This window comes from Delphinus delphis, chromosome 1 (genome assembly GCF_949987515.2).
Source record: "Delphinus delphis chromosome 1, mDelDel1.2, whole genome shotgun sequence".
NCBI lineage: Eukaryota > Metazoa > Chordata > Mammalia > Artiodactyla > Delphinidae > Delphinus > Delphinus delphis.
Genome location: NC_082683.1, coordinates 60080863 through 60105041, shown reverse-complemented (window position 1 = coordinate 60105041; position 24179 = coordinate 60080863). Strand labels below are relative to the sequence as shown.

Genomic DNA, 24179 nt, shown 5'->3' with positions numbered 1-24179 from the left:
AGTAGCTCTTTGGAAAGTGTTGAGAATATTCAATTTCAATATGTAATCATGCTAATATACATGTATATTTAAAAAATAATGCTGGGTTTTGTTGCTGGCTTAATATGTCTCTCTGCTGATGTAATTTGGCAATATATATTACATATTTTTTAAAGTGACATAACCAAATCGCTAGGGAACTTCTAAATACCAAAGCATTTCACTCGGTATTAATATTTCTCTCGGTGTCTTTTATTTCTATTTGATATTCTGTCATTTATTCTGTGCTACTTCTGTAAATAAAATATTTATATGATATGTATTTGTGTGGAAAATAATCACTTAATAATTATTGATTAATGAATAACTGATGAGCTTAATGCAAGAGAAATACACTTGGTATTATTCAACAAATGTTCACTAAATGCCTACTGGGTTGAAGCAAGATCAAGGATACTACTGATTTTTTTTTTTTTTTTTTAATGTTCTTTTGGCAAGCCTCTGCTCTTAACATATGAATACTAGGACCGTTTTATCGTTTTTGCATCGCTGAAAATTAATAGTCTTATTTTATTTCTGTCTAGATTGCTGAAGTCTCTTTTGCCAAAAAATCACAAAGCTCTCTCTTTTAAATGTGTATGATTTTTGTTTGTTTTGTTTTTTATGCCATATTATGACAGTGTGAAACATTAAACAGTCTCTGGAGATTAGTGAAAGGGTTGATTGTATGTAAATGTGTAAGTAGGTATGCATGTTAGGAAATATCTATTTAAAATAAAGTCTTAATTTGCTAAGAAAGATCTTAATGTGAGTAATGTACCAAAAGCTTACTTGACTCTGCAAATTGCCAGATTTTAAATGATTGGGGATAATCAGCTTCATAGTATCCTAAACTGAAAAGATAGGCAGATGCCTATTTGGTAGAAATTTTTGGGAAATAATACTTTTCCTTTGTTAACAAATCCCTTCATTAGAAGTAATACCATATTATTCTTGCTTAAGAGGAAGGATTGCTTGTCATTGTTTCTTCTGAGACATTGTAGTTATTCTTTATTCTTTCCTACTCCTAAATTTTCTTATGGTAGGATTTATTAAAATATTTTGAACTTTATTTCTATTAAATAAAGATTAAATTCTAGATCTAGATTTGAGATATTGGAAATAAAGCATATGAAAAGATATTTTTACCAGTAATATCTATCAATAGGAATCATATAAACTATTTTTAAATATTTTTAAGAATTTTAAAAATGACTTTGCAGTATAAATATTGGTTTTTATATAACTTTTCTTTTGCCAGATGATGGACCTAGCCAAAGTGATTCTGTTACTGAGACTGCCATGACACTACCAAGTGAATCTAGAGTCAATGTACACGCCATCATCACATTAAAAATATTAGACTATAGGTATGTAATTCATTTTTTTAAATGTTGCAAAACACATAGGAAACTTTTAGAAATAATCCTTCAGAAAAATTGGTGAAGAATTCATCAGAGTGCATTAGTACTTAGAATAATAGCAATTGCAAAAACAGTGATGAGATAAAAGCATATTAAAAGTACAGTGAACTTAAATGCCCATTCCTTAGGTGATTTGTGTTGATTAGGCTTAAGAGATAGATAAACGGTTGTTAATAGTAAAATTTTTATAATAAAGAACATTTTATTATTATAAAAAATAAGAGTGACAGTATTCATTGGTAATAAAATTTTCTGACTCAGTTACCAACATCCAGAGAGAATTTTATATTGGAGGGGCTCCTATATTGGTAACTAAAAAATAAGTATCATTTATTTAATGAACACCTCAAACAGGCAAAGCGTGAGAGGTTGTACTATGTTTATATATTTGAATACAAGTCAAATAATATGTCATAATAATGTGCTCTGGTAGCACATATGATAAACCTGAAATAATTACAATGTTGGTATATAAACTGAGGCAGAAGTCTAATAATTTTTATATATTATGGGTGTGTGTTCGATTGGAGAAAGAAGATACCTATGCAGAGATTGGAAGTGGTTGTCAAGTATTCTTCAGTACTATCTAAGGCAACAATGATAAAAACCAATACTGTCAAAACTCTTGCAGTGATTAGCTCATGTCTGGGTATTGTAATGGAAATAAAAAAGAATACAGACTCAAGTTAGATAGTGACTGGGTTTGTTCAGTTACCCACACAGCCAGCATTAATTTCTGGCCTCTCTTCCTTAATGTATCAGTAGGTACCACCTGCTGAGTGGTTAAGATTCAGTCTCTGTTTCAGATTTGTTATGTTCCATTCACATAGAAATCACTACCCTAAACCACCTTCCTTCTTTGACACTGTAACACAGGGTAGTACTCTTCCCTACTTGTAGTTGTGTCCTTAGCATAACATAGCAATTTAGCATGTCTTATCTTACGCATAATATATCCATTTATTCAGTAGGTATTTTTGGAGTCTACTAGGTATGTATCAAATTCTATGCTAGGTGTTGTAATACACTGAATGATCAGACAGACTTGATTCCTGCCTTGGAATTTCTTAGCTTAAAATTCCTTTTATCTCTGGGTTCCATTCTCTCCACCCTGCATGGATATGATTTATTGAGTTTCTATTCTGTGCTGGACATTGTACTAGGTACTTCACATATGCTCTTGCTTTTAATCATTTAAAAAATCTATAAAGTAGTATTGATACAACTTTTTTTTGGTGGGGTGTAATCATTCCCATCCTTTAAAGGTACAGATGTCACAAAAGCATAATGAAGATAGTGCTTAAGACCATACATCTTAAATTGTTTTGATTTGAAATTTATTGTAATTTGTTTTCCTTGGAGTCTTTAATTGGACAGGAGTATTCTATTTAAAATATAAATTATTTCCCAATCTTAAAGCATAAATGCCTTCAACTAAAGTTTTAAACATAGCGTAAATCTTCAAAGTTTAATTTGAATAAATCAGTTTCCCATGACTTGAGCATTTCTGATGGAAAAGATAGAAGTGCTCCATCTGCACAGCAGAAAATGGGTCCTGAAAGCAAAAGTGGAAGGCATAATAACAGTGAAATCTAGGCTTTTTATCATTTTTTTTTACCTTTTATCTTTCTGTATACTGTATGCTTTTCTTATACAGTTCTCCCATAACACACATTATATGTAATATTGTTTTCTTGCTCATACAGTCATTCGACACTCCATTGAAGATTCTTTTAAGTGGATGAGGTTAGGCATTAAAAATTGTAAAAGAATAACATAAGCATAACAGCTAATTATAACATAAAATTGTTAAATCTGCAAATGTCAGAGTTCTACTATACTTTCATTTAAGATTAAATTTATATTTTATTGAAAATATAACTGAAAATTTTAATGAAAAGGAAATGTATTTATGTTTATATTTGCAAAAAATCTGACATAAATAACAATGACTAATTCTTCAGATTCTAATTTCATAGAACTGAGGTTTAAGGAAGGTAAATTACAAAGCTTATTTTATTAATGGAAGAACCAGGAATAGTTTAATCCAAGGCCACTACCCTGTGTACCTTTTCACATGCTAAATGAGAGAGAAATTGGTTTAGGTTATGAGAAAACTAGTTTAGTACAGTGTTGAACTTTTAAAAATGATTGTTGTCTTATAGTTAACTATATACCCAAAGAAAGTTGAGAGCTAACCTGTGTTAGAGATTTTTAAGAAAAGGGGTGAGAACAGTTCTTTAAATTATACATTTAGTTTTACTCTGAGGTAGAGGAATCTATTTACTGTTCCTTTACTGTATGACTTTTGGACATCTTAGGCTCTGAAGATATTTGTTTTTATTCCCATTGAGTATATGACTACACAGAAGGTGTGGCACAAAGCGTTATGACACAATATGTTGTCTGAATTCCTAACAGTTAACATTTTGTGGGTTGGCAGGTTTTTTTAGCATTTTTTACAGAACTTCATAATCAACTACCTTGAAAAATCTCCTTATGAAATCTTTAAAGGCCTTTAAAATGAAAAGCAATAATCATATCTTTCCAGATTGCTAAGAATGATGCATTTTAAACCATTTTTCATTTAGTGATAAACAAACAACTTTGATTCCTGATGAAGTGTTTGATGCAGTAAAAAGTAACATTATCACTTCTGTTAACTTCAGTAAGAATCAGCTATGTGAAATTCCCAAAAGGTAAGAACTGTTCGTGATGCTATTTCTGTTAAGTTGTGAATCATTCTCAGTTGTACTTGCATCTTAGTTGCAAGAATAATTATTTTTCATAGTTTTTTAATTTAAAAGTATATGTAAAATTTCTTACATTGTTAATATTTGAGGGATTTGGTAAAATTTACTTAAGTATTCCCTGAGACACTTTTAACATTGGTTCTGAGAGATAGATAGGTTAAAACTTTCTTTTTCATTTACATTTTAAACTTGGAAAATAGGTATTAGAATTATTAAAAATATTACTTTTTTCCTATATAGTGAAATATCAGAGGAAAGTTTTAAGAGATCATCTAAAGCCAATTTCATGTAGATTAATAGGAATTTGGGGCTTTATGTTAATGAATTGCCAAGCCAGTGAATTTTTCCACTGATAGTAAAAGCAAAATTGACAACTCTGTTAACATTTTTCTCCTAGAAAAGGATTCTTCATTTACAAACATTAGAAATCATTTGCATTGTACTTTGTACTGTTTAATACATCTCTCTGGATGTTAATTATAGCACAATCTTTAGGTTTTGAGAGAATATTAGTTTAGTATAGTGTTGAACTTCTAAAAATGATTGTTATCTTGCCATTAACTATATACCCAAAGAAAGTTGACAAATAGCCTTGCAATTAAAACAGCACTATGGGAGACAGGATAGGGTAATCATAAAGAATTTGGGCAATAGAGTCAGTTGCTTGTATCTATATCCCAGATCTATGAGCTTTGTGGCTTTGGGCAGGTTTAACTAGCTTCTCTTAGTTTCCTCAGTTGTGAAGTAGAGATAATAATAGACCTATTTATAAGAGTTAAATTAAATGACATATCCACTTAAAGCATTTAACCAGTGCCTAGCACTTAATAAATACTTAAGTACTTAAAAAAAAAAGAAAAAGAAAGAAAAGACGATGTATTGGGGAAATTTCATCTGACTGCCCAAAATTTTTTTAGATGGCTTAAAATTTTTAAAAAGTCAGACAAACTATTACTTGCATTCTATTTACAGAGAATAGTTTGAGGAATGTAGATCTTGAAAGGTGATAACTTTAAGAGATTCTACTGAGAAAGGGGATCTAGTTCATCTTCTTTTTCTCTCTTGTTTAAAGTGTTCAGAAAGTATTTGATAGAATAGTTGAGCATTTAGATTGGCTCTTAGATATGACAAGTTTGCCTTGGGGATCCTAGATCAAACAAGGTGATTGGGGATGAAGATGGAAGGAGTTAAAAGATATTATGTTATTGCTTACTTTCTCATATTATTCCACAGCCTGATTATTTTTATGCAAAACAGTATGCTATTCTGTTACCACAGTTATTTTGTCATGTTTTTTTTCACAAGTCACAAAATTGATTGCAAAAATAATACTTATTTATAAAATATTGGACTAAATGAAGAGACAAGTAATTTATCGTCTCATCACTGATTTATTCTATTGACTTCCTGGCATATTTTATTTCAAGCTGCTACCCATTTAGAATTATACATATAATTCGTATCTTGAGTGGTTTATTTGTCATAAACATTTTCCCATGTTGTAAACAATACTTTAAACATGTATTTATCTATATACCATAAGCTTGATTGTAAATAAAACAAAACATTGTATCTCTAAACCAAATTTTCAGAAGAATTACTAAATCAGAGTATGGCTCTTGATACATAAGTCCAAAAGCTTTCCAAAAAAGTTTTATCAGTTACATATCCAGACTCATGGTATCTTTCATGATGGTTTCTTTCACTTTTAATCTTCTTTAGCACAGCATTTGATATTCTTTCTTTCTTTTTTTTTTCTTTGCTAATATGATAGACAAAAATGATTTACAGTTTAACTTTTGTTTTTTGGCAAATCATATGTAACATCTCTTGTTCTTAAATTAATATCATACTTTCAAACTACTAAGTTTGATCAGGTTTACTTAGAAGTATTTAATTCTTCCTCTCTAAGTATTTGGCTTAAGTTGCTTAGTAGTAACACTTAGCAAACCTAGGAATTAACTTACTGTTTTCTTGCAATCATGATTAAATGATAATTTGGATAAGAGATACTATACTTTTAAAATGTTGCCATATCTAAAAAGCATTTTGATGTATCAGATACTTCTGGTACTTAGATGGTTTTATATTATGGAGTCTAAAACAATAACTACGATGTTACAGAATATATGTCTGACAATTTATTTTATGGATTCAAGTCACAGATATAGTATAAACATTGCCTAGATTGAATTTTTTTTTGTCCATAATTGGTTTAAATATAAACTGAATGGTTTCTTAAACTTCAATCTACATTTAAGGTCAAATAGAAATTCTTGGACAGATAATATTATGGCTATTTTTCAAAACCTATTTTTATCAGTTACACATCCAAACTGATTGCAATTTTTATGAGAAAAGTAACAGTTACAGAAAATCTTAATTAGCAAAAATAATGTAAGATTTTTTTCCTCTATAGTCTGCTTGTAGTTTTGAAGTTCTGACAGTGAATTCAAATAGTATTAACATTTAAAAATTATTTTTGTTTCAGGATTGTGGAACTGAAGGAAATGGTTTCTGATGTCAATCTCAGTTTTAATAAGCTTTCCTTTATATCCTTGGAATTATGTATGCTTCAAAAATTAACCTTTATAGATCTCAGGTATTTATTGATACTGTTGCTTCCCTTTTTAAAAAATTATTTATTATTTATTTATTTTATTTATTTATTTTTGGCTGCATTGGGTCTTCATTGCTGTGTGTGGGCTTTCTATAGTTGTGGCGAGTGGGGGCTACTCTTTGTTACGGTGCGTGGGCTTCTCATTGCGGTGGCTTCTTGTTGTGGAGACAGGCATGTGGGCTTCAATAGTTGTGACTCGTGAGCTCTAGAGTGCAGGCTCAGTAGTGTGACCCACGGGCTTAGTTGCTCTGCGGCATGTGGGATCTTCCCGAACCTGGACTTTACCTGGTTTACCCTGTTAAATCTATTATTAAAGAGTTAACTGCAGTATCAGTTGGTTGCACATTGCCATTAGGATTTGGCAAATTAATCAAATACTTGAAGCAGCTGACCGATTCAGAATTCTCAGGACACAGCCTTAATGAAATCAAGAATTGACAAACTGAGCTGCATAAATTTTTGTCTGGTCAACATTTTAATTATAAACTAAAGTTGTACAGATTTTCAAACTTTGTAAACCATCTTTTTTCTCTCTAATTTAGGAATAATTTTTTAAATTCTTTGCCTGAAGAAATGGAATCATTGATAAGACTACAAACAATCAACCTTTCCTTTAATAGGTAAGAAACAGAACAGACAAATCTGAATAACAATTTTCTGTGGAAAATTTGTAGGTCTTACTAGAGAATACAACTAAAAGAACCAAATAAACAAAAACGCCCTATATGTTTTCTTTATTTAAATATCCAGGTTTGTTTTCACTTAGTTCTACTTAGAATTAAAAGTGATGTTGCTTTTTTAGAATTTTCACAACTGATGTCTAGTAGATTTTTTGTTTCTTTTAGCCATTTTAAGAAACCTGTAAGCTAGTAGGAAGACAAATGTGCAAATAAATAATTCTAATCACTGTAGTGGAAGCACAGTGCATAGACATAAGTGTTTCCAGAGATTACGTGAAGGTAGAGGAGGTAGCTCTGAAACTGAGGCTTGGAAAATAGACATTTGCCAGACACACAGGGATATGGCATCCCATGTAGAGCAAATAGCATATACTAAGGCACAAGGATGTGAGAAAATGATGGGACACGTCAAGAAGTTCAATATGGCTCGGACCACAAAGTGGGAAAGTAGAAGAGTGGAAGTCACAAATGAAGTTGGGTGTGTAAGCAGTAGCCAGCCCTTTAAGAGCTTTTTATACCCAGTGAAATTTAGATTTTATTCTGTAAACACTATGAAGATACTACTAATAATTAAGAATAGCTAATATTTATTGGGAGCTCATTTATTAATATTTATTATCTGCTGACTCCGGACCAAGTACTTTACATGTATTACCTCATTTAATCCTCACAAAAGCCCTACATGGTAGGTTCTGTTATTATGTCCATTTAGAAATCGAGGATTAGGAATTAAGTAACTCACTTAAGGTTCACATAGATTATAGAGCTGGGGTTTGAGCCCAGGTGTTTTGACTCTAGAAGTTGGGCTCTTAACAACTATGTCATATTGTTTCCTATGGTGAAAGTTGATTCTGGTAAAAGTTAATATAAATATTAGTAGCTATCATTTAATATATTACAGATACTATACCAAGGTCTTCAAGTATATAAGTTTAGTACTATTATTATTCCTCATTTACAGATGAGGAATCTAAGGCACAGTGATGTTAAAATATTGCCTATTTAAGTTTTTGTTCCGTCTACTCTATTATTTGTGTTTTCTCATGTGTAGGTTATACCACTGTTGTCATTATTTAAAAATATATGCACTTCTCAGATTTCTTCTAATTTTTATTTTTGAATTGAACTATCGATTCTCTATTGAGCTATCAATTTCATTGTTAATTAATGTCTTTTGGGGAGCTGGCAAAACCTAACCGTAACTTCTGTGTTAACTGGTGAGCTACATCTTTTTTAATTACCTTATTTATGGGTTGTGCGGGAGAAAAAGAGGAGATACTATTTAGGGTGGTTTGGTCCATCTGTACTCCTTGTTATTGATTCTCCGATCCCTCTAATTACAAAGATGCCTTGAGTTTACTGTTCATTATTGCTTTTTTTTTTTTTTTTTTTTAACATCAAGACAGCAAAGGAAGGGCAGTATGGGGAAGTGAAAAGGCCAACTGTAAAGCTTTCTTTCAGCTCATCCTTGTCTTTTCTAGTTGAGGCAGCAGTTTGCCTCACATTAAAACCAAACTAGCTTCTGTCCCCCAAAAGATCCTCAGGGATTTTGTGTTAATTACTGAGAATTGCTCTGAGAGCCATAAGCTTTCCCATCTCTCTTGTGGCATCTTCAGGACTGCTTTGGGTGAGAAAGCCAGCAGCCTATAGTAGTTTTGTCATTTTTTCAAAAACCAAAATGAGTGTATTTTTGGTTGTTGAAAAAATGACAAAACTAGTCAGTTTCGAAGCTTAAGTCAAAGCAAAGTATAAATCTCTAACTTTTACTTAAGATATTGGCAGTGATTCTCTTTCATAGGAAGTAAAAGTGAACTAAGGAAGAATACCTACATGGAGACATTATACTGAGAGCATTTCAGGAAGATTTCCTTGTCTCCTGAATGAGAAAAGAAAAACATAGGAGAATTTACTCCAAACTTTTGTTTGATTTTATACATTAAATAGAAACTGTTACAAGTGTGTCCACTTAACATATATTTCAAGGTTTCCAGAATTAATCCAGTTTTAAAAATTTTTCTGAAAAATTTAAATGCAGAACTTATACCAAATATTAAAAACTTACATTAAGAAAACTTTATCTCTATTTGAGATAAACTTTATCTCTATTTGAAGGAATGATTTTGCTTCTGATTCTAATATATTTAGGTGTTCTCTTCATATTCTTATAGGTTCAAAATACTACCTGAAGTTCTGTATCGAATTCCCACACTTGAAACAATTTTGATTAGTAATAATCAGGTTGGATCTGTGGACCCTCAGAAAATGAAGACAATGGAAAATCTGATTACATTGGACCTTCAAAATAATGACCTCCTACAAATTCCACCAGAGCTCGGTAATTGTGTGAACTTAAGGTAAATGCACCATTCTACTAAGTTTTTCCATTCGATTTGTTGAAGTGTTATTTTTTTGTTTTGTTTTGTTATTGTTTTTTGAGGTACTCTTGCAGGCAAGTTGAAATAAAAAATTTAATGTCCCATTAAAAATAACAGGTAACAAAACTCCGAATCCCAATTCTGTTTTTCAAATGTTACCAAATATATTTTTTAGTTTTTTTTATACAGTATGTATATGTGTAAATACAGCAATTGATTGTTTCTAGTGATACTTTTCTCATCACTATGTATGTATATAATCTGAAACTCTACTGCATAAAAATGTCAAGGAAATATAAATTCCTTAGCTGTGCATATAAGTTTTTTCAATACCTGATTACAGACTACTACCATTTTTTCAAGGCCAGCATGGTCTTTCTTACTCTGTGTTTGCTGTTACCTCAGCCTCAAGTGCCTTTACCCTGCTTTTATCAGTAATCAACCTAATTATCACCTTTGAAAACCTTTCCGATATTCCAGGCAGAGTTAGTCCCTTCTCTGATTTCCCATCCTGCTTTATTTGGACTCATTTATACCATTTCTTTGTCCTCCTTTGGAAGAGTTACCCCAGTGCCTAGACCATAGTAAGCACCTAATAAGTGCTTGTTAAGTGAATATAAAGGGAATTTGAGACATGAACAGAAAGCCCAGTAGTTATCAGAATGTGTCAGAAAAATTTAATTATTGAAAACTGCATATGATGGTTTAGCATATTTTACTTTACTAGAGTGGCACTAGTATCTTTCTCTGGTACCTCACAATACTGAATTATAGAAGACAAGTAAGTTGATTATTGTTATGTGCAATAGTTGTATTCTATAAAGTCTCCATGAACACCAAATTAGTAAATACTTAAACCATTGCTCCCTAGGGGAAATAACAGAGTTAGGCTCTTTCAAGCCTCTGGTCATGTTTTCATCAGCCAGTCAACATATAACCTTGTGTTATGTGTGTTTCTGTATTAAGATGCCTTATTTAATATTGTTAAATCATTAATATTGAGCTATGGCCAAACAGGACTGTGATTTATGCCTGAATGAAGCTTATCTAACATACGTATCTTCTGTGTAAGATACATGACATCCTTCTTGTGCTTAGAAAAACTAGACATCACTTCAGCATTACGCTTGCAGGCCATATTAAACAGTGAAATCACCAAGAAAAGGTACAATAATACAAAAAATGTTGCACTAAATAGACCATGGAAGGAACATTTGTTTACAGTATGGGAGCTGAAACAAAAAAGGCAGAGTGTCACCTTGTTTGAGCTCAGTTGGGAATGTGCCTGTCAAGTGACTCAAATTTTTTGCTGCTCGTCCAAAATGACCTTCAAAATGCCACATGTATTGATTTGGGGGTTACGGGTAAATTTTAGTGAATAAGCAAATTTGGAGTCTGAGTAATGAAGATTGACTGTAATTAACTTTTTTTCTATAAATTAAGAAAGTCATTCTTTAAAATAATTCCCAAGGTACAGGAATATTTGAAGATATAATTTAGATCTATGGTATAATATGTTGTGAATCCTTTGACTTTTATTTACATAAACACTTAAAGTTATTGAAAATTAATATAAAAGTCTCTATCTTATAATTTAAGATATTTCATTAATTAAATAAAGAAACAAATCAACCAGCACTTAGATCTTAAACTGAACCTCATTTCAGAACATTTAAAATAGATTTTATATATTGTGTCTGGTCAAGGGAAGGAGTATGAAGGCAGACATGTTAATGTTCCCAGTGTGGAAAAGGATATATCGACTATGTTATAGTCTTTGGTATGAGTATTTGTCAGTTTGCTCATTCTAACACTTGTATAAATATAATTCACCCATTTAGTATATGGTCATTATAGGATTGAGAAGGTGATGGGTAAAATGATGGTTCATATCGCAGCTCTTCTGTTTAATAGCTGTGTGATCTTGGACAAGCCTTTCTTACCTTCCTGAACTTGTGTTTCATTATCTATAAAATAGAAATATTAATGGTGCCTACATCCCAGGGTTGTTAAGATAATTAAGAGAGTCAGTGAATGTAAGTTACTTAGAACAATACCTTTCACATAATAAGTATTCATTTAATGTTGTTTCAGTCATTATTGTAGTTACAATTCCAATTGTTTTAATGCTTAGATTTGAAAAGGGACAAATTCTTAAAAACACACAAATTTTACTTATAAAATAGCAAATGAAATTAGAAGAAAAGCCTCCCTAATAGAAAATGTTTTAAATTCTTAATTTCTCTCCTTTGTTTAGGACATTGCTACTAGATGGAAATCCGTTCCGCGTTCCTCGAGCAGCCATATTAATGAAAGGAACAGCTGCTATTCTGGAATATTTGAGAGACCGAATTCCTACTTAAGTTGGAGTTGTTACATAATCTTGGTCATGTTAATTCTTAGAGTTCTTAGATTGATAACTAACATATTTCTAAGGTATCATGTACATTTATAATGGTGTAACTACATATAGTGTTCATACATTTGCTCTGAATGTTTTGCATAAGATTTATCCTCACTTTCATTCCCTTATAACACAGCAAACAGTTTCTTCAGAAGTGAATTTTTATTTATCACAGTTTAATATTTTTATAATGACAAAGCATTGTTGTAGAGGTGGGTTTTTTTTTCCCATTTCTGTTTGTGTTACGTATATTATGACCAATTGACTTGAATATGACCATCCAGTTTCTACCTTTTTATTGGATATAAAATTGAATTGAATTTTGTTTAATACTGTTCTTTGGCATTTAAAAAAATAAGACTTTTCATTATCCATAATAGGACTTTTATGATGTGGTTGGTGTCAGTATAAGTTTCAAATTAATATTTACTGGATTGTTTTTGTTTATATAGTTGAAATGTTTTTTCCTAGCCTTTTTTACATGTTTCATGAAATCATTTTGTCGGGGTTTCTAATGTCACAGAAATGCTACATAAGATATGGTTATTGGTGGAGAAAATAGTAAAAGTGTTGTTATAATTGCTCTCACAATTCTGAATTTAAAACTTGACTGGGTTTTGTTTTTTTTTTTAAGATGTCTTAGTGTTAAGTTTCGATACAGTAATCTAGTACTTCTAGATTCAACAAATTTAAAGGAACTGGATCTGCATATTTTTCCCTCAGAGTGTGAGCATTTAAAAAATACCTTTTGTTCTTTTAAAAAAAAGTACTGAAATTTTATTAATTTTTATGGATAACAGCAACAGAAAATAATAGCATATACTACATAGAAATCTTGAAATGTATTTTGTTTAAATACTTACTAAGCAGGTATTTGTATATATAATTACTCTGTTGATGTGTTCTAATCCATCCTTGTGCCTTTTTTTTATTTCCAGGGTCTTAATTTTTAAATTTGCTTGTAGTCATGTGGTAATTTTCTAAAAGGGAATTTGTTATATTTGATAAAAATCAAATATAAACATTTATACCAAAAATATCAGAAGTAAGTAGGCTAGTCAGTCATTATAAAACATACTATGTGATTCTATTAAGTAACTAATCAATAGAATGTATATTAGTTTATATAAATAGTTGGATGGATAGGTACGTAGGTAGGTAGATAGATAGACAGGTGGATGGATGGATAGATAGCTTTTGGATGATTGAGACATGCTCATATTATGAAAAAAAATCATTGCTAATAAAGATAAATACTACGTGTTCATTAAAAAGTTACATTTTTCAAATATTGATTACAATGTTTATGTTTTTGGTTTAAAAGAAACATGCCCTTTTCATACAACAACTCTGTGGCTGCCTAAGAAATCTGCTTCGGTATTAAACAAAAGACATTTTACAATAAGGTGACATTTTATTATTTATACAATAAAGAGACTTTTATGTTATTCAAAACACTTTTTTAAATACTGAAAAAGTTGAGTACACCAAAGCCGAAAAATGGCTCTGCTATACACTGCACAGCATTATTTTAGTCCCTGTATTTTGTATCTGTACAGAAAGCATCTTCAAAATGCATTCTAATCACATTGTACACCTTTACTGATAAGTGTCAATACGCAAAATAAAACTGGAGAATACAGCTTGCATTTGCAAATTAACTGACAACGTAATTTCACTGATTCAGTAAATTTAAAATATAGATTCATAGGACTTCTTTGCACATAAAATGAAGCAGCTTTCAAGGTTGTCATGGTCTCATACTACAAAAAAACCATTAACTACATTCACAATCTATGTTAATAAAGTAGTAAATATGTCTTCATTCAGTTTTTATTTACATCAATATGTAATTCAACTAAAAAGTACTGTTAATTGTGATACAGTAATTTCTTTTTTAACACATACAAAAATGACAATTTTTATATATAATTTGAGCTCAAAATCACGATTATCTCAAAATATTAATTACAATACAGCCATTTCAATTAAACATGTCATGATTTAACTTTTTATAAAATGGTAAAATTTGTTATTAAAGTAAGCAATTTGTTTTGAATTGGCTAGAGTTCACCCACGTAGAAAACCTTAAATGGTAAGAGGTGTTTCCAGCCCCCTCCCACCCGAATTTGTATACAGCCACCTAAGCTAGCAAAGAGACAGAAAAGGCCCCAATTTATAAAGATTAAGCCTCTTTTGCTATACCGCTGTGGCTTGTTGTTTCTTCCATAAAAGCTTTACAAGGGTAGTGTTAATAAACTATGCAGTGAAATGCATGCATTAATATACAGTATGTCTGTAAAATGTTAGTGTTTACTCTAGTGCACATTAAAATGTTCACAAAGACTGCAAAAGAAGTCATAAATAAAGAAGCATTTACAAAGATCTACCAATTGCAAATTGTAAACTTGAAAATTACTTGATAATATAATGGAATTTCTTTGAAAACAGATCCCAATTCAAGTTCTTTCTCTGGCTAAAGGAGCTCTAGTTACTTGGCCTTAAGATGTCACTGTTTAGCTGCACATATGGTAGAGAAGTCAGATGTCATAAAAGAATATGAGTCTAGAGACTGTCTTCATTTTACTGAAATAGTGGCCCAATGTTGCATCACTGCTTAGGATTTTTTTTTTAAACTTACAGAAGAGTGAAATATTTCACTAACTGAATTATATGACCTCAAATGAAAAATGGAAAATTTGTGTGTGTGTGCATGTGTTTAGCATATGGAAAAATATTAATGTAAATAGGTGGAATTAGAGCTTCATTATACAGTAATAAAAGGATGATGCCCCAAAATAACTGAGGTCAAAAGAAATCAATTATCAAATAGTTTAGGAATGAGAGAATTTTCATGGATACTTAAAAATCCTAAAAACATAGTATCTAGTTTCTTTTTAATTCTTAACAAACCAATTAAAATTTAATCAATATCTTTGTTTAGAATTACTGTTGCTAATTTAATATTTCTTCTCTGAATCAAAAGAGGCCATAGTTCATATTTATGGTTTACTTATATACAGCTGGGTGGGGTCATGCCCTTGGCTGGTTATAAGGTGGGAAAAATGAAAATACAGTACCTGCAAACCTTACTTTTTGCAAGGTTGTTTTTGATGGTCTTTGAAATTTACAAACAGAATTCAGTAGATTTTTACCTCTGATGTTTCAACTAGGAAAAAATTCCTCTTTCATAAGAAGACAGTGTCATTGTCCTTAAGCTTCCTTTAGTCCCTTCTATACACTGAGTACAGAGAGAAACTTGATTGGCTCTTGACACAAAAATATCTGGTTTATCTATCAATTATCTTTCTCATGAATACTAAGGCTTGCATTTTTGAGGAGGAAAACGTCGTTGAGGATGTTAAAGGGAAATGCCTAAACACCATAAAGCAGTATTAAACATTTATTGCATTCCATTGACACTAGGTGTCATCAAAGCTAAAACCAAATTTTCTAGAGTAAAAATTAACATAAAACATTCCTTTCTGCCCTGAACAGATGCCTTTCCACATTCAAGACCAATAAGAGTCCTCTTGAGTGGAAAGACTGCAAGTATTGAAAATAACATTTATTTTAGCAGTACATTCTGAAAATAAATTACCATAGCAAATATGGGAACTGCTTTATGTTCCATCTGCCTGAGAGTTTCATCTTGGTTTTCCTGTGGGCTATTCAAAAAATTACATAAGATCTCCTGACTAAATAAGGGAAGGGGATTAGGGAGAGAAAGATACAAAGAAATATAATGTGATTTTTTTTTTCCCATTCGTCAAATCCTTTCACTAATCTAGCTATCATAAAGGTCAGTTGACCTGCATACCTGGGCATTATTTAACCTCATTACTTTACATGTGCAAAACAAGTGTGCAAAGAAAAACACCTATGTATGTCTATACAGAGACATAAAACCTGAGTCACAATAAAAAGTTTTTAATATAAGAAAACATTTCTTAATGTAGGAAAATAATTTCTAAAGGGCCAAAAATACCTTTATACAATATAATCTGCTAACTTTAAAACTCAGTGTGCGTAAGCATCACATATTTTTTAAGACCCAACAAAAAAAGAAATTTACAGTTTTCTTAACTATAGCTTAGATACCTATATTTCAATTTCTAACATCTATTTTCATTCCCCTGAATTCATTAACTTTTCTAAAAGAAAAAAGTTAAAAGCACATTCAAATATGAGGACTGTTTAATTTCTGATGAACAGTTCCTGCTTTTTTCTAAATATTGAGGACATAGGAGATTTGGGGTTGCTAGGCATATAACTTAATGTCAAGCCACAAAGGAATTCTAAAATTCAAAAGAAAATATGTAATAAACATTACTTGGAAAAATATTTTGTGGATAGAGTTGGGCCAAAGTCTGCATGAAGCCATTCTTATTTGCAGGCTCCCTTTCTGCAGATGATTCACTCTTAAAAACTCCTTTCCCTACACACCCATTTCCTTAGCTTTCATTTTATTTCATTTCCTTAGATTTCCATACTTAAACCCTGGAACTGTGCCGACTGAAGCTCCATGGTTCACATTCAGCCACAAGGTACAATGTCTTCTTCACTTAACTAAATCTTTATCTCTTCCTCTTCAGGAGCTCAGTTTTCTGGGCTGACTCCCTGGCCCGCTCTCACGTACCGCTTTACTTATTAGGAAAAAAAATCTGTTTAAGTGTCCCTACTGTCTTATCACTAGACACTGATTTAAGGATAATTCAAGACATACTTATCTCCTGGGCTGTATACATCTCAGATGCATACTGAGAAAATTTTATAGAAAAATGAGGGCAAGTTGCTTCTCCATCTGCCCCCAGATGACATTGTCATTAATTATGCATTTATGTCAAGTAAGTCACTGACAGAACAGGAAGCCATCTGAACCCAAAGGTTCAATCCTTGCTTGCCTCTGTAGTTGGATATAGGGCCCTGGCCCTTTCAGTACTTGTATGGACAGGTGAAGGGATTCTGGACAGTGTCCTTGAATGCTGACTTTCCTCTCTGGGGTCAGCAGGCCTGGTTTGGGGAATAGGGTGGGAAGTGCATGTGGTAGTGTAAGGGATTAGAGACATTAACCTAGGGAACTGTACTCTTGCTGCCTTTTTGTATGACACTTGCCTGAGGGTCACTGGAAGGATTTTGTATTGTGCAGAAGGCTAAAAGCAGAGTCACACTTTCTCTGCCAACAGACTTGTTACCATGGGAACCAATGCAGAAAAATGAAAAAATGACAAGAAGCTGAGAATTAAATGTGGAGAAAATTGATAGTTGGTTTCAACATGGCAATTTGAGCACTTGAGATTTAAACAGGATGTTCCTTGTGTGGCCAGACCAATGAAAATGGACAAAATGACGTGCTGGTCTCTGGTCCTGGAGGCTATCTGGGGGATGCAGGAAGAAAGCAGTAAGCGTGCTGTAGTTTGGATAAGGGGGACTCTGTAAAATTCAGATCCATCTCTGGTGATGTTGAGCTCTTCAGCCCAAATGTTAAATTAACCATATGATCAAAGGTGCCCTTCAAAAGGCATGTCCATGCTTAGCTTGATAAATGAAAGCAGCCTGCTGTAACAATTCTCACCTTTCCAAAGCCAACACACACTACCTGACAAGAGTATAGCATACCTAATGTGTTATTGCTTGAAAATCTTCCCAAATATTAAAAAACAAAAACCAAAAAGACACAGCTTTCAAATCTGTGGTCCCTCTCCCCCCTCCCCCCAACAAGGCAGCTAATTAACACAGAATTTAAATTAGTTTTCTTTAGGAAACAATTATTTCACTTTACCTGATACAAGTACTCTTGTGTACCCTCCTTTGTTATTCTGGAGTGGATAATAAACTGATCAAACCAGATGAGGATTCCAAGACAATTTGTAACAAGGACTTGGAGTTTCAGCCTAATCTGAGAAAGCAGACCTACATATTGCACTTTTTGGAGGCTCCAGGGAGACACCTGTCCTGTCCTCTAGCTTCCCAAAAGGCTACTTTCTGAAATCCTATGATTAATGCCTCATTTCCTGTGACCAGCCTTTGGCCCATATTTAAATGTAATTCCCCTGAGGAGATGAGGGAAGGTCACACTATAGAGGACTTGATTTCACCCTTCCTGGAGAGCTAGTTTTCAAGTAGTAGTGAAACCCTTCACCTGATCCACCCTCCTAACAATTAAAAGCTAAAAGCAACATCACCCGGGAAGTAGGAGACAAGCCATTATTGTATAGTTGTCTTTGGGGTATGTCTAACTTCAAATGGTCTGAATAAAATACGCTGTTTGTATGGTTTAAAGTCCACTGGCCATAGATTTCACCAGAGATGCTTTTTTCTTTCTCACTAGTGACTTGCTGTTCTAGTTAGAATTCCTTACTGAATCCTTTGACAGTCTTAACAATGAGTTCTTGAAATGCTAGAAGCCCATTACATTTCTGTTTTTCCAAGAGTGCATACAGAGTTCTGAAATGCAGTAAAACACCTTATTTTCTACTACTTGCAGAGTTTGGAGGCAAACTTGATAGTAAACAGAAATTTGAGTACAGTGTTCTTGCTTATGCTAAAATAACTTCTTATATCAATATTTCAGTGAGTTTCAGGATTTGAGACATCTATGTTTCTGAAGGTAGGAAGCCTTTAGAATAACCTGATGCAGGACTAATCTTTAAAGCTACATGAAGCACTAAGGACAGTTCAGCAGATCTCTTTCTGAAATAGGCAAATAAAATATAATAGGATCTTCACAAGCAGTAATGCCTTTGAATTTGACATATGATAAATAAGAGACTGCTTCTTTTAATTTCTTTTATCTCTAAAATCAGGCAGCAGATGCTTGGAGGAAGACTAAATGGTCTGCCTTAAACTAAAGAATGATTATCTTTTTCTGTGATTTTTTTTTAATACTAATTCTCTCACTGGTAGATCATACTTTGGACAAACTTGAGCTCTCCACCAGGCCAAGAGGCCACCTGACACTAATATATTTAATAGTTCTACAACATCCCTTCATTCTTCAGACAAGAATTTGAAACAGTTATAATACATCACATGATATATTGAGAATTTAAATTTGATTCCTTCATTTTTTTAAACAATTGATTTCCCTTCTCAATTTTTTTGAGGTTGTGTGATTCCCTGCTGTATCATGTACCATAAAGAGTTACAGACATAATTTTTACATAGTTTTCTCTAGTTTATCATACAGTTCAGCATATAGTTCACAAATAGCCAGTCTTGCCAATATTAGGACATTTATTGCTTTCAGCTACCACAAGTATTTGGAAATCAAAAAAGCTTAGTGGAATGATGATCTCTGCATGGAAGGCATATGATGAATAGGTCTAGAGATCTAATATGCATGATGACTATAGTTAACAATATTGTATTGAATACTGGAAATTTGTTAAAAGAGTAGATTTCAGATGCTCTCACCACACACAAAATGGTAACTATGTAAGGGGATGAGATGTTAAATAGATCGACTGTAGTTATCATTTCACTATGTATTTGTATATCAAATCATGTTGTACACCTTAAATATATGTAATTTTTATTAAAAAACTTAAAACAAAAGGGGGAGGCATCACACTCGATAGCTGTCCTTTCTGGATTAAGGTGAGGTGTTGACTAAATAAAAAGTTCAATTTAACAGAGCAGAAAAAGAAAAAAAAAGGCCTGTCAAACTGACCACTGACCATACATATATATGTAGATACTGGGCTTTTTTCAATACCTTTCAAACTTGATCTTAAGAAATATGCCCAAAGTGATATCTGTAGGTCAGAATCCCTCTGGTTAAGAATTTAAGAAGCATGATCTCATTTTCAAATTCAAGCGTGCTACACAGTCCATTGCAAATAGTTTTAATAAACTCCCATTTTCTAAGTTGCCGCACAAAGACACTAAATTGCTTCAAGGTTAAACCCACCGCTTCATCACCAAATGGCAGCTAATTTTCCAGACCATGGTCAAACTCATATACTTTTTGAAACCCCCTTTGTTATACAGTTGCTGTCCCATCTCTAGGCTAATCCTAACCTGAGTTTGACAATCCTTGATTTTAACCTCAAAGAGCAAGTAAAAACTCAGGGGTTTTGTTGCATATAAAACCATATCTGCTATTTCTCTTCAGAATCTCCTTCAGAATAACTTGTGGGAATTTAGATGGCTTCCACTTCTTAGTGCTTAAGAGATGTTGCCAGGGCAGCTGCCACGGTCAACACTTAGAGAAGGGTGCGGGCATTGGCCACATAGGTATTTCAGCTGTCCATCTAAATGGTATGTGTGAGAGTTGGTCTGTATCTGCATAGTTCTAGGCACTCTTTAGTTTTCTACTTTCTAGAAAATTTTATCATAGGTACTGCTCAAGTTGCATTTTTAACTGAACTCTAATGGGTCCTCTTCTGTTCTTAAACACAAAGAAAGCATCTTCCTAACATGAGGGTGTTTATTAATAGTCAAGAGTGTGATCTTTTCCTTATATATAGGTACATAAGTATTTAGAATATGCAAGTCCACTAAAAGTATGTACATTTGTTAAGGTGTTTAAAATACAAATTATTTTAAAGCAAAGATTTCAAGAGATGCTAAAGGTTAACTGTTCTATTCTCTCCTTTCCTGAGATCAATCTCTTCAAGTGGAGCAGTAGGCCTTTGTTATCAGGCTTTGGTGCCCTCCCTCCAGGAAGGAAGAGATGCCCTTGATTTCTGACTTTGACTCCTAAGGGGCAGCCCCTAGGAAGGACAAAGACAGATGAAAGAGGAAAGCGAGAATTTAGCTAGCTTAGTGACCATCCCTCCCAGATATGATTTGTTCTAGACCATACTGCAGAGATTTACATTCTCACTGTCGCCTGAAACTTTGTCCTTTTTGGAAAAGAACATATATGAGGGATAGAAGCCTGCCTTCCTAAGGGAATAGAAAAAGATTCCTCATCCACATTAGAAAAACTTAATAAAGCTGAAAGGAAGCATTTGCCATTTTATTATGAGACAGAAAGTGATAATACACTGTTCTCCCCTTATATTTTGTACCTACACAGTAGCATTTATTAGACTTTTTATGTGTCTGTCTCTCCATTAGATTGTGTTTCTTGAGGGGAGGGACCATGGCTTATTTATATTTATATTTCCCTCTGTTCTCAAAATCTTTTGCTCATTAAATATGTTTATTAAATTGAATGCACAGGAAGAAAAAGATAAATTGTTTTAATCACTGATAATTTTTCTTAAAGGATAAACACATAGATTGGCTACAGGACAAATCTTAGGATAGTTCAGAGGAAGACTTAGGAGGGAATTACTTAACCACCTCTCCAAGCTATAGATCTATTCAAACTTACATACAGGTCTGGATGAATATTCTAAATATGAGTGTATATTGTTGTGGGAGTGTAGGTGAATGTGCCGGGAATATTTATGGAAAGTTTAAAAAGAAAAGAAGACATAGTCCCTTACCCTTCAGTAGTTTATGATGATCTAGGTCCCCAGGTCACCGGGATAGTAACTATCATTTTGGGGAAATATGTGAAAACCTAAAAAAAATAGTACCCGATATGTGTGTGTGTGTGTGTGTGTGTGTGTGTATGAGAGAGAGAGAGAGTCTTGAGTTTGAATTTTTCTGAGAAATGGTCACAAACAGATTTGTAACATTTGCTAGCAACATTCATGGTTTTATAAAGAACACAGAGTGATGGCCTGCTAGAGAATCTGTCTTGATCACAACTTAGCAATAAGTATTTTGCACATCAAGTGCAAAATACTTATTGCTAAGTTGAATGACACCACAAGTAAGGCTGAAGATTTATGTCCAAAGACTTGCTATAAAAGATGGATAATTTAAAACAAACAGAAGGACAGCAAGTAAAATGTTACAAGTCAGGAACATAATGATAAAATAAAGGAAAAATCAAATTTGGAGATTGAGACTTGCCCACGACTTAACAACCTTTTCTTTTACAGGTGATTTCTGGCTTAATGAACATCACTAGAAGTAAGTGGAGTCTTGAATATGTCCATCATTCACTTACTTTACAGGGAGGTGACACAACTGGATAATCAGCATTCTGTTGGGAGGGGGGAGGCATGCAAGGAGTGTTGCAAAGGAATGCAGGCATTTTAAGCAATGGTTCCTCACAGCTTTCTTCTTCCCTCAGCTGCTTAGGGCTCCACACCCCAACCCAACCTTGGTGGTTTTCTCATTTGTTGTACCTAAAAACAGAGCTTCCCAACCTCTTTACATCATGGCACAGATAGAAAACGATCGTGTTTGTTCTGAATAATGGGGTATAGGTGTGTAAAATAAATAAGGCCGCTCCAAGCCCCAAGTGAAAGCAATAAGTTACAAGCCCCTGTGCTCTGAGGGGATCGATATCTCAGTACTTGTGGGAACTAAGCTGGCTGCTGAATGGAAAGCACTGACCTAGAAATTGCTCCCAGGAATACAAAATTAAGACTCTTCATACATGATAAAAAATAATACTTTAGGTACTAGTTGATACCAAAAATCTAGAGATAGTCCAGTACCACAAGCATTAATAAACAAAGAAACAAACAAAAAACCACTATTGGAGTATAGAAATAGCTTTCAAGTAACTCTTCTCTCATTCTCGGTACAAATTCTTCCCAATTTACATTCTAATATTTAGTTCCAGATTCTACAACCAAACCTATCATGTAAAGCTTTTGGAAGTCTGAGAAGGGATGAAAAAGATGATGAAATAGAAAATAAGGCAAATAAAGCAAGCCAAAAGCTGTATTCAAAAGAATGAAACCATGGTGGACACCTTCTATATTTGCTTTAGAATGTGTGGCCATGTTTGTTTAGAAAATATTTTTTTCTTCTGAAAAGAGAAGAAGCGTACTTTGTAAGCAAACCCAAGATGGTGCCCTAAAATTGGCACATTTGAGGTCATAGAGAAGTTATAAAGCACCAACCGCCAAAGAAGGTTGACTGAATTTGCTAAGAACATACTGTGTTAGTAGTGGGTGATCATGTGGCCAGAGGAAACTGTTTCCTTTGGAGGAAAACACCAGAGGATTTAAATAGCTTTACCTAGTCTTCGGGAAAGAACACTGTGTTTTCTTTCTACTTTTGCTTGGGTTTAAAAGAAGCAAAGATTAAATGATTGGCAGAGAAACACCATGAATAAGTAGGCCTTTGGTGGAATTAGTAAAGGGGAGGCTCAAACAAGGATGATGGCTAAGCTCTGAGAGTGAGGGTATAATTAGCTTAAAGAGGTAAACAGAAAATTTTGGTTTTTTAAAACAATGCTCTAGCCAGTAGAGGCCCTGAAGTTCCAAATGCCTAGGAACTAAAATAGCTTGAGGCCACAGGTCACCAGAGCTGCTCTGGGCTCTGTGCCAATACCCAGACATTCTGACTGAAAGAAGGGAGGTTGGGGGACATTTTAAACTACCCCTTAACTCTGATTATCACTTTATGAGACATAGTTTGAAATATATTCCATATTCACTTTACAATAAAGTAAAATCTGATTATAATATTAAGCTAATTATTTGTGCACATAGATAAAATGAAAAATTAGGAGTTTATGCTAGATAACTTGTTACTGCCTGATGTCAGCTAGAAATAAAGCTGTATACAGATATACACATATTCAGATGTGGACTAGTGTTAGAACTATATAGTCAAGGCTATATGCTAGGCACACTTAATTCCTGATGTTTAAGTTTTGGAGAGCTCATTTAAAAATACATATTTTAAATAATTTGTGGCAAATATCTTCCCACATATTTGGAATGAGCATATTTGAAGGAAACTCATTAAAATAATGGCAGATAAGGCACAAAATATTTGGAAAACTGAAGCTAATTAGACGATTAAACTGGCAGATGTCATAATTAAACTGAACAAATGGAACATCAGAATTTTAAATCACACATTCACCTGAGGCTGAGAG

General features: G+C 33.0%; 1 protein-coding gene across 3 annotated transcripts in view; it reads left to right on the top strand.

The window, feature by feature from the left end:
• Positions 1–13567, top strand: part of LRRC40 (leucine rich repeat containing 40) — a 55945-nt gene extending 42378 nt beyond the window's left edge. For all 3 annotated transcript variants that reach the window (XM_060023765.1, XM_060023779.1, XM_060023772.1), the window contains 6 exons: positions 1280–1388; positions 4034–4141; positions 6687–6797; positions 7358–7435; positions 9664–9849; positions 12128–13567. In XM_060023765.1, the coding sequence (XP_059879748.1) occupies positions 1280–1388; positions 4034–4141; positions 6687–6797; positions 7358–7435; positions 9664–9849; positions 12128–12233 (698 nt within the window). In that variant the 3' untranslated portion in view covers positions 12234–13567. The remainder of the gene's footprint in view (positions 1–1279; positions 1389–4033; positions 4142–6686; positions 6798–7357; positions 7436–9663; positions 9850–12127) is intronic.
• Positions 13568–24179: the final 10612 nt, after the last annotated feature.